The sequence below is a fragment of the Mixophyes fleayi genome, chromosome 2 (genome assembly GCF_038048845.1).
Source record: "Mixophyes fleayi isolate aMixFle1 chromosome 2, aMixFle1.hap1, whole genome shotgun sequence".
In the NCBI taxonomy this organism is placed as follows: domain Eukaryota; kingdom Metazoa; phylum Chordata; class Amphibia; order Anura; family Limnodynastidae; genus Mixophyes; species Mixophyes fleayi.
Window position 1 is genome coordinate 157,426,326 of NC_134403.1, and position 20,073 is coordinate 157,446,398.

General features: G+C 37.7%; 1 protein-coding gene across 1 annotated transcript in view; it reads right to left on the minus strand.

Annotated features, from left to right (window-relative positions):
- CFAP47 (cilia and flagella associated protein 47) overlaps window positions 1-20,073 on the minus strand; it is a 402,255-nt gene that overhangs the window by 251,025 nt on the left and 131,157 nt on the right. The window contains exons 32-37 of the mRNA XM_075200313.1: window positions 19,421-19,558; window positions 16,559-16,745; window positions 8,274-8,371; window positions 8,061-8,177; window positions 7,233-7,367; window positions 4,028-4,140 (exon numbers count right to left, since the gene is read on the minus strand). Coding sequence (XP_075056414.1) covers window positions 4,028-4,140; window positions 7,233-7,367; window positions 8,061-8,177; window positions 8,274-8,371; window positions 16,559-16,745; window positions 19,421-19,558 — 788 coding nt within the window. The remainder of the gene's footprint in view (window positions 1-4,027; window positions 4,141-7,232; window positions 7,368-8,060; window positions 8,178-8,273; window positions 8,372-16,558; window positions 16,746-19,420; window positions 19,559-20,073) is intronic.

A 20,073-nucleotide genomic window follows, 5' to 3' on the forward strand; every position in this document is an offset into this window, starting at 1 on the left:
AGCGGTGGAGAGATTGAGGACAGTAATTTTACCTTACATATAATATTTTATACTGTATGAGTTAAGTGCCTAATATATGTGAGGCCGTCTGTGATTGGATAAATCATCATCATCATTTATTTATATAGCGCCACTAATTCCGCAGCGTTGTACAGAGAACTCATTCACATCAGTCCCTGCCCCATTGGAGCTTACAGTCTAAATTCCCTAATATAGACACACACACTCACACACACACAGACACACAGAGAGGCAGAGACTAGGGTCAATTTTGATAGCAGTCAATAAACTTACCAGTATGTTTTTTGGAGTGTGGGAGGAAACCGGAGCACCCGTAGGAAACCCATGCAAACACAGGGAGAACATACAAACTCCACACAGATAAGGCCATGGTTGGGAATCGAACTCATGACCCCAGTGCTGTGAGGCAGAAGTGCTAACCACTAGGCCACTGTGCTGCCCAGAATTTTTGGGGATCAATCTAATTGAAGGACTGTCCATCATTTCTGCCTGCCCCAGGCATACAGATTATTATTTGTAAGTAATGCTCTGTACTTTCATCTGTATGCTCTGTACCTTTTGTATATTAAGTCTAAAATTTAATAAGTTGCTTCCTTGATACTCTAAAGAATCCATAGCCTTTTTAGAAGAGATCGCTCGACCAGGTTAACCATTGGAATGCCAGTGTGTGATTTGTTGATACATTTGATTAACAAGCTGTGTGTGCTTGTATGTACATTTGTGTAACAGTCTGGAGGTGGGTATGAGTTAACCCTGTGTGTGCTGGTGTGAATCTTGCTAGTTTGTGGAACTAAAAGCCTGTGTGCCAGTGTGGGTCAGTATATTGGGGTCCTATTGCCCATACCCAATAGGTGGTGGCTGTACCTTGAAGTGTCTGGGGGTGTGAGAGCGCTGTGTTTGGGGGAGATTCCGTAGGTCTAGAACCTGTGTGATAGGTGAGAGTGACTGCGGGCTGAAATCGTGTGTGACCTCAGACAGCAAACACCCCAAAGTCACGGCAGCTGGGAGCGCGTTCGTGACAAATGTAAGTTAGTTGTGTACTTGCCTAATTATAGTTTACAATGTTTATGGCAGTTATGAAAAGCACAACAAACCAATTACTAGAAATAGTATCCATTGGTTTTCATCAGTAAATTTGACAATGTCTGCAAGTTTCCTAGGGGTCAAGTAGTAACATTTTCCAGCACAGCCACAAATATAGTTGAAACCCCTATGGATGTGTAGAGTATACTATACCGCAAAGATTGACACCTGCACCATTATCTTTAAAATTGCTTTCACCTCAAATACACTCTGGAGCTATTTAAATGAAATGGCAACCAATCAACTCTAACATCATTTGTTCTACTGCAGTGTGGATAAATGAAAGCAGACTACTGATGGGCATGGCTATGCTCATCGCACTATGCTATTACATAAGCCCATTCACGTTACAGTGCAAAGCCTTTAGAATTAGCATTACATTGTATTGCTGTACTTAGTACATGAAGAGCCATATTTATGTTTTGGATGACTTAAATAACCTTTATATATTGGCTGTAAGCATTTGGGAGCAAGCTTGTAAAAGTGTTGATACTTATAATGTATGGAGTTGTGCTCGATCATCAATCAGCTTGTTGAGTGGAAGAATTGGAATCAATTAGAATGAAATGGACAAATCAGCAACAATGTTCCTGTAACACAAAATCTAATGCCAGACTGGAACCAATTTGAAATGTTTTGTTACCCTCCTGCTGGAAACAAACCAAATGGAAATACTGTACATCAAAAAGCATTTAACTATAATATAAGGGCTGTGTAGTGCAGCAATTCGGCATGCATCACAAACAGTTCAAATCATTTCTCTCTATTACTTCTGCCAAATTAGCTTTGACATTCTGTAACGACAGTTATATATGAAAAGAGTTTTCCTCCAAAAGTAGAAGGTGCTAATAATGCACTGAAATGGAAAAAACGAAACAAGCAAGGTATTAACTTGTCAAAAATGTAAGCAGTTATTTTAAATGATAATATGCTTTGATGCAAAATTCATTACAGACATCCATGCAAGAGTAAATTCATGATTTGCTGACAGAAGGCTAAAAGTACACAGTGTTAGAGAGTAGTAGTAATTCCAATCAATAATGCACTCATTATACTTGTACTGATATTTCAATATTGTAAAAAGTGTTCTAAGGTTGTACCTAAGCAGCTTAGCTAGGCTTCAGTGCCTTGAAGTTAAATGCTTGTCAAGATCAAAGAGCAAATAATTCACAATTGGGATGCAAACATATGTAGTAATAAGATCATTAAATTATTGATAAGTGTGTTGATTGTGAATGATCTAAAACAATACAATCTAAAATAAAATGAATTTTCCTAAATGTGATTGTCCAAGACTGATCATTTTGATTTAAATCTAAGGTATATCATATTATGTGTATGTACAAATCATTCGATGACACGATTGTGTTTGAGTTAGGCTGTTGAAATAAAATTCATAAAACTGTGTCGGGTAGCTTTAGCCATACCATTCAGTGCCTTACATTAAGGGCCTTGGTTAATATTTTACGCAACAATATGTCCTTTGCATATCGCATGGGTCTGCACACATGTATGTTTTCACATATGTATTTTGCGTTCAGTTACATCTGGATTCTTTTTTTTTTTACATTTTATTTTCAAAATTCCTACACAAACATTGTATAAAGATTGTTGTAATACAAGACCATAGACAAGGCAGCTAAACACATAGTAATTCTAACATCAGGTGCACCAAAATGTCAGGAAGTGGACAGTCAAGTGCAAACTGAGAAAGAAAGGTATTTAGGGTAATACAGTTTTTTGGTTTTATATGTATTTAGGCGGTGGATTGGAGGAGAGGAAGATGGGGGGAAGGGGGATGTGGAATAGTGCTACATCTGGATTCTTAACACATGAGCAACCTAAAACAGAACACATAGATGCATCTGGAGCAAAGATATATAAAAAAATACAGCAGCCTTGATCACCAACTTGTAAACGTGCACCCAATTTACAGACACACAAATATGTACCTAGGAAAAGGCGAATATAAAAGATACAGTAACCCAAATAAGATTCATCTCTACTTCAGCCAAGGATCAATATATGTATTGTAGACTTGAGTTAAATTCAGAGAGAACACGCAGACTGCATTTTAATTTACATTTGCATTGATATGGTTAAATACTTCTATCGGGCACCTGGGACTGGAGCAGGGACTGAGATAGTCAGAAAAGCCAGTTGTCCTCAGTGGATAGAGGTTTATGGGGCAGATTCAGCACAGAACACTTTACATCAGTTTCATGATGTAGCAGATATACTAGGAGTTGACACAAATGATTACACTGTGATCCTTAAATTCTGATCCTAAACTGGGAACAGAGGAAAAAGGCTGGATTGCGATGGAGGTAGAAGGAAGGGCATTGGTGCTCTTTCCTTAAGCTTAAATAGAGTGCAGTAACAAAGTCAGGGCAGGATGAATACCCTGACAGGAAACAGTTGGTACCAATTGCTAAATTTTCCTCCCTGTTGAGTTAATAAAGTTAAGTCCAAATAAACAGGATGATGCAATGGGTGCTAACACAGTAATATATTACTGACCTTGTTTTACATGTCAAACCACATTTCCCAGGCACAACCTTGTATGAATATGGCCATGCAGTGGTATATACAAGCCAGATCAATAAAAAAAAGTATATTTTGCACATATTAAAAGATCACCAATTTTTCACAAGTTTTTACATTTGACATAAGCTGAGGAGAACCTAAACAACATAAATGTCTAGAAAGATATTTACTGGTGCATTTATAAAAATCAGAAAGTGAGAAATAAACATAGCCCCATCAAATTACCATATTTAATATGTTTAGATTACGTAAACATCTAGATATCCCCTGGTGAAAAGAAATCTTTATTATTCATAATTAATATGCAGGGTTTTTTTTTCTCAACTCGGGCTGCTGAGCTGTCAGTTCCAATGAAGACAAAGAAAAGGTTACTTACTTTGGGGCAATCGTTATTGTGTTTCCTTTAGGCAATGAGAAATCAGCTGACTCTTGACCTACAATTATAGCACTGTACACCAGTGGCTTGCTGCTTGGATTTTTCAGACGGACCTATTACGGCAACATAAAATCACAAAGGTCAGACTATATGGATCAGCAGTTGTGCATAGGTACTGTAGGACAGATTGTAATTGAATACCAGCAATAAGGAACATTACAGTCAATCAAGGCAGTGTGAAGTTGAAGATAATTTAGATAAGAGGAAAAAATATTAACTTATTCAAACTTTATTAAAAACACATGTAACTTTTTCTAGTAGTACAATTTCTATCCTTCTGTTTCTTATTATTAAATAGATTAAAACTGCAAATCCATAAAAATTATACTTGTTTTTTAACATAAATGATTCTGTTGACACTTGGAAAAACACCATGGTTGTTGTTCTGTGAAAAGAAACGGGCATAGTGTATGGAACCAGTGTTATAACCCCTTATTCTAATCCATGCCCGAATTGCACTTTTTAGCCCTGTTGTTATCAGGATGTATCAGTGATGGAACTGTAACATATCCTTGGAAAAGCACTTCAGGGGTGAAATTCCACCTCCACAGTGAACACTCAGAGGAGTTGAGTGAATTAAGTTATCATTGTTATTTCTGTTTGCTCCCTATTGTCCACTAGTGAGCTCTACAGACAGCCAGGAGCCAGACCAAGCAGCGGTCATTGGAGGGAAGACACCTGGGGAGGTAGGGGAGGAGGCTGAATAGCGTGAGAAGCCCACCAATTGAGACCTTTTGCAACTCTCCTGGGCAGGCAGTTCCCAAGGTGGGATTAAAAGGTGATAAAAGAGGCTAGCCGGGGAACTTAGAGAGAGTGGCTGACTTTGGCCAAGAGGTGATGCTCTGCCAGAGATTCGCTGTGGAACACATCTCACTGGATTTATTTGAACTGAGTTCCTCACTTGTTGGACCTGCTATTGTTAAGGGGGCCATGCTGTATTTAATCCTGTTCTGCAGAATAAATCATCCTTCTATTTTCCTCTAATAACGTGTCTGAGTGATTTGGGAACCACATATTCTCACATTTGGTGGCAAGCAGTGGGATCATCCAGTCCCGGGCAGCTGAACCGGGTAGAGCCGCAGGGGAATGCACACAAGGTGCTGTCCAGGGCTCTGCAGATATCCAAAAGAGGAACAGGCACATCACAGTTGGGCAGGTGGTACAAAATTACAAGTACGAGGTTGTGGCACTTGGGCGTAATCTAGGGCGAGAGAAGTACTGGCATGGTAAGGGTGCGAACGCCTACTGGCAGTACTGAGTGTGGGACCATGTGCCCAGGTAAAAGACACGGGGCCTAGAGAGGTAACTGTGATCCATCTAGGTACGGGCTTGGAGAGGGTTAGTACACCCTGCAAGTCAGAGTGAGGAGAGTGCTCCTGTAAGTAAAGAACTGAGTAAAGTGCCGGCCAGGTGTTTACCGGGGAGTAACAGTGGACCCTGGGAACATGTGAGGGAACGGTGTCTACCAAGGCTGAACAGCCTACCGAGTTCCCCTGTATGTGAATAAATACTTACACCCAAGCAGATATCTAACTTATGGTAGTTTTTATTAATGGAACAACAACAATAGGCACAAAACCCAAAATATATAAAGGAGTAATAATTACAGGTATGCACAATGGACACGAGAGTAGTACATACAATACTAAACCGGTCCTGTTATGTCCACCTTGGGAAATCTGACTACAGGCTTACACTATGTTACCAGCTCCTTTTACACTCCTTAGCACCATTCCATGGAGTGCGAAGAGCCAGTGACTGCCAGCAGGGCAGCAGTCCAGCTTCACTGTCACCTCGCTTTTGCCGAGCCCACAGATTCACAAGACCTGGGGTAACTTATCCAAAGGAAGAGGAACAAGGGTCCTCGCAGTCTTTCTCCCAATCTATATCAGCTGACGGGAACCATTACCTCCTACACAGCCTGATCTTTTTCTTCCACCTGACACTCCACTGCTCTTTCTTATACCCATAGAATAGACTCATGCTGTAGAGGTGTGTTTGGCTGTCTGCTGTGTCTTAGGATATTAAGGCATAGGAATACAATACACATTTCCTAATTAAGATAATTAAATCAGACATAGAAAGCCACCCTAAACATTATCTAGTTTGCCTACACATGAAGCTAAGTTACAGTTTCTAATTTTTAGCCTGTAACATGTGGTTAAATAGCAATGTAAATAGATTGGCAGAATATTTACAATCTATAATGTAATGTTGGTTATTCGCTCAATTTGTGCTTTAAACATAACACTTGGTTGACTAGATTTTGCAACAGGGGGAGGGGGGGCACTACCCCTAGTTAGATCTCCTGTGGTTTATGCAAATAGAAAGCTTAGGACTAGCATGAATACCTCACCTACAGTGTAATAGATAATGTAACAGGGTCTCATATATTATCAATTTTATGGCTGATATCCAAACACAGTATGGGGGTGAGCACAGACATGCTATGGGAATGAGAACACACATACTGAATACACAGTCTTAATGTGTGCTAGAGTAGACACTCTAGGGGGACATGGGGATAAAATGTACATGTTCAACGGCATCGTTACATTCTGTTTTCCTACTTTTTGCCTAGTGTCATGTGTCTACCATGACAACCAGAGTCACATATAAAAAACTGTTATAGGAGGCCATCCTAGGAAAATGACTTGCAGCTGCATGTTTAAAAGATGCAAAACAAACAACAAAAAACATGTTAGATTTCATTTTAAAAAGCAAATGAAAATAAATAGTCACAGGTATGGCAATCAAATTACCTTTTCACTAATTAATATGCCTGTGATTAATTAGGAGTATAAACAAACCTGGTCTGTGACTATGGAGAACTGAAGTTGTCATACCATATGTTAGTCAAATATTGTCTTTATCTAGTTGTCCATACTTGTATTACTAAATACATTATTTTATACAGTAGAAACTTCCATATGGAAGCTCTTGGATGTAAGTCTGTTTTGGGTTACACTTCGTAAAGTCTCACGCTATTTTAAAATTTTACCTACCTTCAAAATGACACTGAAATCTTGGTCTATAAATGTGTGTTGAGAATGGTAAGAGAACTAGTGCTCCAAGGCATTTTCCTCTGCATCCTAACATATCACTATATACTACTACACCCAGTAGATTAAGTAAAATCAGTTACCTGGCGTGAAATGGTTTGGTGATGAGCCCCACTGAACGTAATTGTTTTTTTAGGCACATAAAGAGGCAAGTTTTCATGTAAATATACACACAGCATTAGCATCATCACTGAATTCGGATCGCATATGTCAGTGGCCTAGATGGATGATTAAAACAAATGGCAGTTAGCGCTAAGAAATTACATTTTTTTTTTAGTTTCTGACAGGAAAGGAAATATAAATTCTTTCTCAATTAACATTATAACTGTCTTCAAAAATATATAAAGGGACCATATAACAAAACAAAATATATGATTAAACTGAACATGTTTTCCTTACATAAAGGTTTTCTTCTGGATTTAAAACATTAAACAAAGATCCCAAGAGCACTGTGACATATGCCACCTTCCTCTTACACTACTAGAATGCTGTGGGCGATACACACACTTGGCTTTATGTAGACTGGAAAAAGGGGACTCTTAGAGGTGACCTAATGTAATATTTAAGGTCAATACAAAGCTTTGTCTAACGGACTTTCCATACCACGTACTGTGTGGGTGACGAGGGACTGAAGGAAAGACTGTTTCATCTCCAGCGTAGAAAGGGATTATTTATTGTAAAGGTAGCCAGGCTATGGCATTCCCTACCATGGGAGGTAGCTCACTTCATGGACCTGTGTTTTTTTCAGCTTTGGTAACTGTGTAAACATATAACACAGATACAATACCAAATTAAATAATAAAGCAATCAGTGCATCCATGGCTTGGAGACCTATTCAACACACTGTCCAATGAATATTTCAGACACATCTTTATAATTAATACATCCATATAATGTGGGCTGGTATTCACCTGTATGTCGATGTTAAGACTGATGGCCCGGAAAGCATTGACGAGGATCAGGCAGTTGTGTAGACGTTGCTCTGGAGTCTCGGGGTTAGTGTACATACTTATGAAATGAGTGGAAATCTGCAAACAAGTAAAAACAATATATAAAATTGTTTGTTTTAAAAATAAAAGGTCACAAAAGGCAGCAGTGCTGAGCAGATAGTAAGTGGTACTCACAAGATATGGACAATATGCTGCCAACAGAGCTGCAAGAACAAGCCCGTCTAAAAGGTCTTTATCAAAGTTCATTATCCATCTCGTAGGTGGGATGTCACCTAGTAAAAATAAAATATATGTACATTTGTATAAAATTGTTACAACTCAATAGCGCACCACAAATTAAAGAACCTGATCTTGTTGGTTTGCTCATGTTTCTGGCTTGGTAAACACTTGGGGGTATATTTACTAAACTGCGGCATTGAAAAAGTGGAGATGTTGCCTATAGCAAATAATCAGTATCTAGCTGTCATTTTGTAGCATGTACTAAATAAATGATAACTAGAATCTGATTGGTTGCTATAGGCAACATCTCTACTTTTTCAAACCCGAAGTTTAGTAAATATTCCCCTTGGAGAGTTTCAGTCCAGGTTGGAGCCTGTCTACTCAGATGCTTCTGTGATTTTATTACACCGTACATGCTGGGTTTCTCCAGGGATGCAAATGTAAAAGAAACAGCCAGGTCACTGCACTGCCTGCTTCTCACTCATTAAATTAAAATCTTCCTGTCAATGTAATTCATTTTAGATGCATATGGTTCAATGGCATCTCAACGAAAGTAGTATTTAATGACACTTCCCAGGTGCTGCTAAAACCAATTTGTGCTGTGAAAAAGACCTGCACTGCTGTGCATAGTAGGAACTAGAACTCGAGTGACTTACATTTTTTTATAAATAATTGTTATGTTTGGCAAACTGTTTAAGTTAAAAAAGTAAAAAATTATACTCCATAACACATTTTTTATATGTTTCCTAAGTAAAAGTTGTCAAACAGTTGAAAATACTTTTATGAATAGCTGCTGGTCTTCTGGTAAGAATATTATTTGTTTAGGTTGACTGTGCATAATTGTACTCTCCTAAACTTTCACCTTTTGTGTCACACTTTATAAAAAAAAATCAAATATGCATTGTAAAAGCTGCCTAAGCACTAAAAACAAAAAAGTTTGGGAGGCATCATTAGAGCTGGGAAACAATTGACAACAACTGGGTTTATCATAGATTTCTGAACAGCTGGTGGTCTCCCCACACGAATGGTTACCAATTTATATTAGTTGACTTTGCGTAAAGGTGTACCAGGAGTACAATGTGTAATATTATTATTATTAATTTTTATTTATAGGGTGCCACAAAGTATCCGTAGCGCCGTACAAGGACAAACAATGGCACAGTACAAGGTGAAACAGCACAGTACAAGTAACAGTAAGCACTATAACTCTGGGGGCTCAGGCACAGCATGAAAGAGAGGGAGGGAGGGAAAAAGTGAGTATAGGCAGGTAACTATGGCCCAAGAGGGTGGGCACGGATGACAGGTTGAGAGTCACTGAGGGGAGCGGAGAGAAGCGAGAGGAGACAGAGGGCAGAGGGACCGAGAGGAGGTGAGCAGAGTAGCTGGAGAGCGCAGTTAAAAGTGATGGAAACAGGAGGTAGGAGAGCTATGCTAGCTTTTATAAGCATAGGCATGTACATCTTTGTTGATCACACAATAAGTAAAGAGTTGCTCCCTTCTTTAAAATGTAGGGGCATCCGCATATTTTGTAGATATGGGGGACAAGAAGTAAAAAAGGGACAACCTAGTTTAAAAGAGGAGACTCTCCTCTTTCAAACAAGGGTTTCACTTTTTTCCTAAGCAACTGGGGAACAGGATCATGGTCCTAAAATAGCTTCTGTTTGTAGTTAAAAACCATTTGCATTCATGAGAAGAAAATATTGATTAAAACAGAAAAAGAGGGCACTCTAATTCAATTAAAAAATAAGCATGCAATAATAAAATAGGAGCAGCCTTGTTTGTAAGAGTGGACTCCGCTATTTAAAATGAGGATGCTCCTGTTTATTTTGGAGCCAGGGGGGTGAGATTAGATTACTTTTACAACCCCCCTCCTGTTTATCTTAATGTTATTTATTGCCTGCTGATCAAAAAAGTTCATCAGGTAATAATTACTTTTCCCTTGCAAGTTTTTCCATGCTAGGGATAAGAACACCAAGGCTCTGGTTAAGTATTCATCATTATCATCATCATTTATTTATATAGTGCCAACATATTCCATAGCGCTTTACAATTGGGGACAAACATAGTAAACTAATAAACAAACTGGGTAAAACGGACAAAGAGGTGAGAAGACCCTGTTCACAAGCTTACAATCTATGGGACAATGGGAGTTTGACACATGAGGCTAAGGCTTAGTCTACATTTTGCATTTCGGCCCAGCCAGGCTGCAAAGGTAAAAGTAACTCACAGGCTAAATGATCCTGTAACACAACAATGTTGGTCACGGGGTAGTTGTCTTGTGTGAAATTGTGTAACGGGTGGTAATAGGGTAAGGTAGTGAGGTTAAGAGGGTGGTTGAGGAATATTATAAGCTTGTCTGAAGCGGTAGGTTTTCAGAGAACGCTTGAAAGTTTGTAGACCAGAGGAGAGTCTTAATGTGAGAGGGAGAGAATTCCATAGAGTGGGTGCAGCCCCAAAAAAGTCCTGTAACCGGGAATGGGAGGATGTAATGAGGGTGGATGAGAGACGCAGATCTTGTGCAGAACGGAGTTGTACCCCATTATTAATAAAATAATACTTCCATTATTATTAATAAGTTACCTAGTGCCCCTGTTTAAAGATAATGCTTAGCAGTGGCACCAGAATAATAATAAGTTGTTTCCCCAGATTTATAATGTAATACTAAGCATTATTATTATTATTCTTTATATGGGGCACCACTAAGCATTGTATTTAACCAGGGGCGCTACTAAGAATTTTATTAATAATGTTATTAATGTGAAGAAGTACTTAATTACCCTGGTTACCCACCGGTTATTTAAGTGGTTTCAAAACATGCAGTTTTTGCCTTTAGTAGATATCACGATTTCCAAACCACACATAATATCGCCAAAACTGCACTGCAGTAAATCTTCTTACAGGTAACTGGGGTGATTTACATTTAAAACAAACCCCTCATTTATAGAAGCGATTGTTCCATGAGGAGTATATTTACTGATGGCATCACAAAACATAATAATAGTTTGCTCTATATTTCCGCAGGTCCTTTGTTTGATCTATATATTTAAATAAATAATAATAATGGCTAGAATCTGAGCAATCCCTCTAGATTATGCTGTAGAATCTGGTGAAACAACTAAAGGTAGCACAGAATTCTAAGAATGATATATTCATTTTATGAACGTGGTTACGAGCTTAAAAAAAATGCATACAGGACCACCAACATCAACCTTCCACTCTCTAATAACAACTATGCTATTAAATCTATGAATAAAATGAAGCTTAAAAAGTCGTGAATAAACCAATAATATGACCTTTTATAGTTGAAATGCAATATCTGGTATAAGCAAAAAACGAATTACAGGTGTCCGGGTAGAAAATTCGAGTTGCAACATGGCCTAGAGCCACTGTCATTCTCATAACCCTAGAACATAGGTTTAATCTGTTTCTTGATGATAACTCTGACTATGAACAACAACAATATACAAGTGAATAAAATTCTCAATGTATTTAAATAAAAACAACCCTTTAGCATAAACATAGAAAATCTCATGAAGCAAGTATGTCAATGAGTGTTATAATCTAACCTCACAACTCACTGCACACTATTATTTTCATAACAAAACAAAATATAATAAATACATATAAACAGAGGACTACCATTAAATGGGAAATGCATCAAACTGCAGTTAGTGAAAATCGCCAAACAATTTACTGATGTATAAAATGGTGAACTGACAGCTAAACCGCTGGAAAACCACAGTTTTCAAATGCACTATATTATAAATAGCAATGCTAATTTTTAGCCATCACAAAAATTCAAATTGCTAGATTTATGAAGCAGCAGATTTGGAAAACGCTGGGAATATGCAAAAAAAAACAAAAAACGGCAAAAACATATAGGTGGTTCTGTCAGGTGAGACAGCTCAGGTTTTGTAAACTGTCCCATAGTTTACAAGATTCAACTAACTCAAAGTAAAGCATTCGTTACATTGCTTCAAACTGCATGCAGTTGTCTTCAGACAAGCATATTCACAAGCAGCTTAAATCATATTTTGACTGGTATTAAAGTATCCCCTAATTATGTTAATTTGGAAATATAGTTAAAATAAAGTGCAACTCCCCTGATATCACAATATGAATTCCAAAATCAGCACAGTGACCAAGAATAATCTTCTCAAAATCATCTAGGTCATTGTTGAACATGATTATATATGTGGTCAAAAGATGACGGCTACTGGTCTATGTGTATGGTAATCTTGTGACAGTATAAGTGCAGATAAATCTGGATGGTTAGCCAAATTGGACGGTAATCCTGATGTTGAATGTCAAGAAAAACCCATGTGTGGCTGAGTGAAAGTTTCAGCCTACCAACGCAGTATGCTTAACTTACAATTATATGGCTGGGTACACACTACAGAAAATTTCTCCTGATGCAAAATCATTAACGATTTTACCAACGACTGAAAGTCCCGATCAGCATGCCGATTCATGTGTACACACAATACATGTTTTACAAGATTTACCTTCAGCTCTTCATCTGTTATAACCATTGGCTGAAAAGATTGTGACTCTGTACGGAGATCTGCCTACACTGCTGGTCGTGAGTGCGTACACACTACAGAATTTGCCCGACATCGTTCCATCATTGAACAAGATTTTTAGTAGAGATGAGCGGGCTCGGTTCCCCGAGAACCGAACCCGCCCGAACTTTGCCTATCCGAGTACCGAGCCGAGCAAGCTTGGTACTCTCCCTTCCGCTCGGATTCCAAATCGTGGCAAAACGTCATTGTGACATCGTTGGATCTCGGGGCTCGGGTCTTGCGATAAGTGAAAATTAAAAATACCCGCCTCCACAGCAATCCATCGCCATTTGACAGAGGGACAGAGCAGGGTGTAGTCACAGGCTGATTAGAGCAGGGACAGAGAATATACTTTATTCTTCATCCAATTCTGATAACAATTGATAGAGACGATAAGAGAGGAGGATAGAGGAGTCTTTCTTTTCAATATTTGGCACTACAAGTGCTTTGGGGTGTCCCCCATTCTTTTGCATTAATATTTCTGGCTGTGAAAAGTCCTATTTGTCAGCAGTCTCAAAAAATAATTTTTAGCACTCCCAAGTGCTTTTGGGGTGTCCCCCATTCATTTGCATTAATATTTCTGGCTGTCAAAAGTCCTATTTGTCAGCAGTCTCAAAAAATAATTTTTAGCACTACAAGTGCGTTGGCCTCATAATGGATTCAAAGCAGTCCACATATGAGCATAATGAGCAACCAGGTTCTGTCACCAGTCCTGATGGTAGTGTTCCCAGTACGTTATCTGGGAAAGGCGATGTCAAACTACACAGTCTTTTGAAATCAGTCAAAAATACACACACCCCAAAAAAAATTACCGTGTTGAAGCGAAAAAGAAGTGTAACTGAGGAAAATTTAAGTGCCGATAAAAAAAAATTTGCCAACATGCCATTCTATACACGCAGTGGCAAAGAGAGAATGAGGCCTTCATCTTTCTCTATTAGTGGCAGATCCAAAAATGTTACCGAGCCTACAAGTGGTGCACAACTACTGTTACGCGTCAAAGCCGAGCTGCAAGATAACAGTAAGGCATTAGAGGATAATGTTTGCTCTGAATCAGAAATGACACCAATCCCTGTGGAGAGTCTGGGATGTCTAATCATGAGCATTCTGTTAGTGTACCCATAAAAAGGGGCCCTTTCAGCAGTTCTGCTGATGTGTGCCTGAACAGCCCGAGTGTAGCCGGTGATACACCAAGTGAGGATGACACTTTGGAATTAGAAGAGGATGAGGGGGAGATTTGGGTAGCCGACAAATGCACTGATAAGGATGTGGTTGATTGTGTAAGTCCTGCGCCAGTGGCAGCAGGGTGGCACCAGTGGCAGCAGTTCTGGCACGTGAGGTTCTGGCACCAATTTGCACTTTCCAAACACAAGCAGAGATGATGCAGGTGGCAGACCACACTGGCTTTTTCCATTTCAATTAATATTGTACAGTCTATAACGGCTGAATTTTTATGTATTTTCTACAAGTGGAGGGGGGCCTAGAGAGACAGAAACCAAACTGTATTTGTCCATTTCTTTACAAATTTAAGTATAAGTGTAGGGTGTAATATACATCCAAAGACGATGGCTGCATTGCCAATATTCATATATGGAGACGAAGACAATCTGGTTTGTGTGTCCAATTAATGAAGGCCTACCAGGAATTAAACTGTTTATTGGATAATTTATTAACTTTACAATTACATTACTTATCCAAGAAACAGGTGGAGCACTAAATTTGGTTATTTTAGGCCCAAAAACATTGATTTTTAAACAAAATAGCAAAACAAAACCAAACAAAACTAAAACCAAAACACGCAATGACGGTTTGGCAAAACCAAAACCAAAACACGACGGTAATCCAGATCCAAAACCAAAACCAAAACCAAAACACGGGGGTCAGTGAGCATATCTAATTTTTAGTCCGTTTATAAAATGAAACGATACAATGTGCTTTGGAATGATAATTATTCATAGTTGGAGCATACACACTAATGCAATATTGGGCTGAAAGGTCGTTTATTGTGTGATTGGCTCGATAGTGGGGTGAAAAACCTGTAGCGTGTACCCAGCCTAATTTGTTTCTTCAATACTTTGTTTAGTCTTGTCTCACATTCTAAGGTCCTGGAGGCATGATCCTCATTACCTGTTATCTCTGGATATTAATGTATGTAAATCTTATGTATTTGTGTAAAACCTTATCAACAGCACTGCAGATTATGTTTTCAAATAATAATAATAATAATAATAATAATAATAATCCAATCATGCAAAGTTTTATGATTACTAGAATTATTAATAATACTTCAGCTGAAATTCTATAATTGGACTGATTTACCTGAACTGATCAGCATGTGACCAAAATGACTAATTGTTAAAGTAAATGAAGATTACAGGTATACACACTGAACAAAATCACGGCAACACACTGAATTATAGTCAAACAAACCTGCAATGAATAATAAGCTCCAATGATATTGAAATGACATTGAAATAAATTTCATATTGAAATTATTTTAGCAAAATATATTAGCATTAAAATAGATGTGGCACACAACTGGTATTTTACACATTAATCATTGTGTAGCAGAAGTTAACTAATCAAATTCAATGCAGCCGTTCCTTATTTTCACATTTTTTTGTAGCAATGTCTGTTTGACATGAAGCAGTTGTTTACTAGCTGACCTCTTCTGCCATGGCGTGCCAGAAAACATTGAACATTGTTAAAAACCTAACCTCTACATGTTGCTTTTGGCTGAAAGCAAATAAAAAGTATAAAAACGTACAACACCAAGAAATTGTTTAAATGCAGATACGTTCTTAAAATCCTTATGGATAGAAAGTTTTTCTCTACATAGACTGATAAATATAGACAATGATCGAGTGATAACATAGGCTAATAACACAGACAATAAATAAGTAGTGCAGATATATGTCAAAGAGCTAAAATGACAATGCATATCAAGCTGTTAATATTTGTAGTGACACTAATCGGCAATGCCCCTGTTTGTGAATTCACCCATCAGTGAATGCATGTTACCTTGGAGACTACAAGCTGGCTTTTAAAGTATCCCAGATTGGATACTGCTCTATCAAGATAAAGCAGCTCTGCACTATTAAATATGTTTCAAAATATATGCATACAGCATTGGAGTGTGACAGCTAGCAGGCTGCACAGATTTAGTAAAGTATAAACTCTATTATTATTATTAACCTGTTATTGATATAACACCTACATAATATGCAGCACAGGACCGTAACTAGGGCTGTGCGATAGGGGCGACCGCCCAGGGAGCAACACTGAAGGGGAGCGCAGTACATGAATACTTTATGTTCATTTGGTTAAAATTGAGGGCTAGGGGTACAGCATTGCTGTTTCTCGCCTCAGACGCTAAAATTTAAGTTCCAGTTCTGATGCAGCACTTTACAGAGATGATCATTCACATCAGTCCCTGCCTCAGTGGAGGGAGCTTGCAACCTATTTATTCTCTAATACACATGCATACACTCTAGGGTTAATTTCATCAGAAGTCAATTAACCTACTAGTATGTTTTTAGAGTGTGGAAAGAAAACTGGAACACCCATAGGAAACCCAGACAAACACACGAGAACATACAAACTTCACACACAGATAATGCCCTGGTCGGAACTGAAACCTTGCCCAAATTGGAAGCAAACAGCAACATGATTTTGTGTCACCTTTTTTACAGTTGATCCACACTACTTTTTTCATCTTTTCATAATGAACATTGAGCCACGTAAGGAGAATTCTCTCTGATGTTGAGTATATGTTGCTTGATAAGGGCTCAGAACTGATTTTTGGCATGCAATCTATCACACTGCCATCATCATTTTTTCTTTGTGCAACACGTGAAAGAATAAACACCTATAAGAAAAAGACACAGGATTAAAGTAAGATTCGACAGAGTTTATTTGGTATGAATGGATTATTTATACAGTGCATAACTAAGGAAAAGCCTACTTAAGAGCATTTTAACACAATAAATTAGCTGATGTTTGAGAAAAAAGAGATAACTGCTTGTGCCAAAGCAATATACTAGCAACAGAAAATTTTAATTTATTGTGCAAAATGTGTAGCAAATAGAGCACTACAATGGTAGTAACCAACGCTAAGTTAACCCTCTATAATATACCCAATAGGTACAAAGGAAGCCTGGATTATTGCCAATCATGTTAAGGTTGAAAACATAATGGGCCTAATTCATGAAGGAAAGTTAAGCAAAAAATTTAGCAAGTTTTCTTACTCAAGTTGTCTGGACAAAACCAACTTGCAATGCAAGGGGTACAAATTAGTTTATTATTTTGCACATAAGGAAAATACTGTCTGTTTTTTCAAGTAGCACACAAATACTTGATAGCTTATTTGTACACTGAAATTTAAAGTTGATCTAGGACATGCCCTATCCCAAATATAAATCTGGCATCACATTTTAAATTTACCTCCCCCTCCAATGCAACATGGTTTTGCCTTACTTGCTTACTTTTGCTTAACTTTCCTTAATGAATCAGGCCCAATATCACTAGCTGAATAACATCAATATATTGCACTGCAATAAAATCTACGACACTGGCATTTACCATAGATATATTCAGACCTATTTTACAATACAACAGATAATCCCCAAAAAACATACTGGTAGGTTAATTGGTTGCTAACAAATTGGTGTGTGTGTGTGTTAGGGAATTTAGACTGTAAGCCCCAATGGGGCAGGGACTGATGTGATTGAGTTCTCTGTACAGCGCTGCGTAATTAGTGGCGCTATATAAATAAATGGTGATGATGATAATCTATGTTCAAACTTTTGCATTTTAGCTCTTAGCAGTAAGCACAATTTAGCAAAGGCAGGATTAGGAGCTACATAAATGCTATCCTCAGTACATAAGGTTACTTGCATCACTATCAGCAACATTTTGCAAAAATGCTAATCGCTATAGTCATATTTTATTTGTGGCATCTTGAGACATTTAAACAATATTTGAAATTCACCAACACAGAAAAAGATACATTGCACACAAATTGCTCTTTAGACAGCATTATTAAATGTCCCCGACTAGCTTCCATGTGTTTGAGTATTGGGTAAATAAGTTATTATTTACTAGCATGGTTCAGACATGTATCCTATAGCCGGCATTTGCTTGCATTAATCTAACATGCTCTAACAAAGAAAAAAGCTTAAAAAGGTACTTAACTTTCCTGTCCCCTAGTCCACGCCTCAGAACCCCTATGCTATGCAACACAATCTACATCACCAGTTTGTGTTTAAATACCTTGTTTTTGGTTATAAGTTAGATTATTTGTTGAGTTATAACTTGTTATATTTTTTATAGTATTTGAAACTTTTCTTGTATTACTTCTGATGCATTTAATTAACAGAATAATAAAAAAGGCACTTAACTTGCTAATTATAGAAAATAATATAACATAAATGATGCTTTGTTTGTACTGTCCATTTTTATCATAGAGTTCATCATCATCATTTATTTATATAGCGCCAGCAAATTCCGTAGCGCTTACAATTGAAGTTGTCAAAAAGTTCTCATTGTTCTCAGTATATATAGTAATTGTGTGGTTTTAGAAGGGATGTATGCCAATGTAATATATGCATGTATCGCTTTTTCAAGTTTGATAAATGTCTCGTCACAAGGAGCTAAATTGCTCTTATTTATGAGCTTATTTACAGTTTAAATTGATGGGAGTAAATCTCTGCTTCCAAATAGAGCCCACATTAACTTAGCATTTTGACATCTCTCTGCCTCCTACTAGCTATGACTCATACATTGTTGAAACAATTGATACACTTTGGAACAATTTTAACCCTAGTGCTGCAATAAAGCTTTTACATTGCAGTCCCACATTTTGTTTTTTAACTCCATGTTTTATACATTCGTAACATGAACAATAAGTAATTTCCCAGGGTGTCCCCTCCAATAATTTAGTCTTTCCTTTGCAAAATCACGCTTTTTGGGATATTTACATGGCTGGTGGCTGCCACTGCAAAAAAGTGTAATTCAGCTAGAAGCATTTGGTTTTTGCTCTTTCTGAGGAGTGTAAACTCTGATCTCTGAGACTGACCCAGTCAGTCTGCAAGAAACTCAGTGGTCATGTGATGCCAGAGGAAGGAGGGGGTGGAGGATTATGTTGTGAATAGAAGAGAGGTATTCCAAAGCCTCTCTGCTCACTACACATCACAGGTCAAGTGATTGTGGTTGCCATGGCAATTGTGTGATGCTTAGCAAACTGTAAATCATAATAACGGCTTGAATCAAAAGACTAAGGAAACATTAACAACTTCATGGGGTAAATGGATGTAAAGTTTGGTTTTGGCAAATCACCCGCCGGGTTTTGCCTTCAATTAAATTACAGATTTAAATATGACTGGAAAAAATACAGAAAATCGTCGATTTGACAAAATCTGAGTTTCATACATTTATGACTAATGTACTGTATAAAGATACACACCATATTGTTATATGAATCCAGCTGGAATGGCGGAAATGTCAAAATCCCACTTAAATACATATCTTTAATTGGTTTCTTACCTTGTATATCTGGAGCATTATGTCTGTCCAAGCCCGTTTACTCACAGACTGAAATGTACCATTACTTAAATGAAGCACATTATTATCCACAACATCAGCATTCTTCTTGCTAGAAGCCTGAAGCTCTTGAACCTGAACCTAAGAATAGAAACAAAAAGAGTACAATTAACATTAATGGGAATAAAAATAATAATGTCGCTGCCTGTGCCGTGGGTGTATACATCAGCTGGTGATTGTAATGCTTGAACATCTAACAGTACTGCCATGTTGTGTAATGTCTGGAGTGTAAACTGTCAAAAGATAACAATACAAATGAGCAAAAAAGTATTTGAGATTAATATGAAGGGCACGAAAAGTGTGTGTACCTGAATGTGTGTGAACATACAATGGACAGAGCACAAACAAGACCTAAAGGAGGGATCAGTAATCCTTATGTTGGGTGCCAAGTGAAATATAGTCACCAGATTTTGGACTACATCCTATACTCTTTTTCATCAAGGAACGCATACTATGGTTACAATTTTGAGTAATATTCTTCCTGTAAAATACATCATTATTACGATCATGATGCAATTTATTTTAATACATTTTAAAGGCATTGTTTGTTTTTTTGTTCCAATTAAAATCCTAACTTAGGAGTGGATAATTCTGGC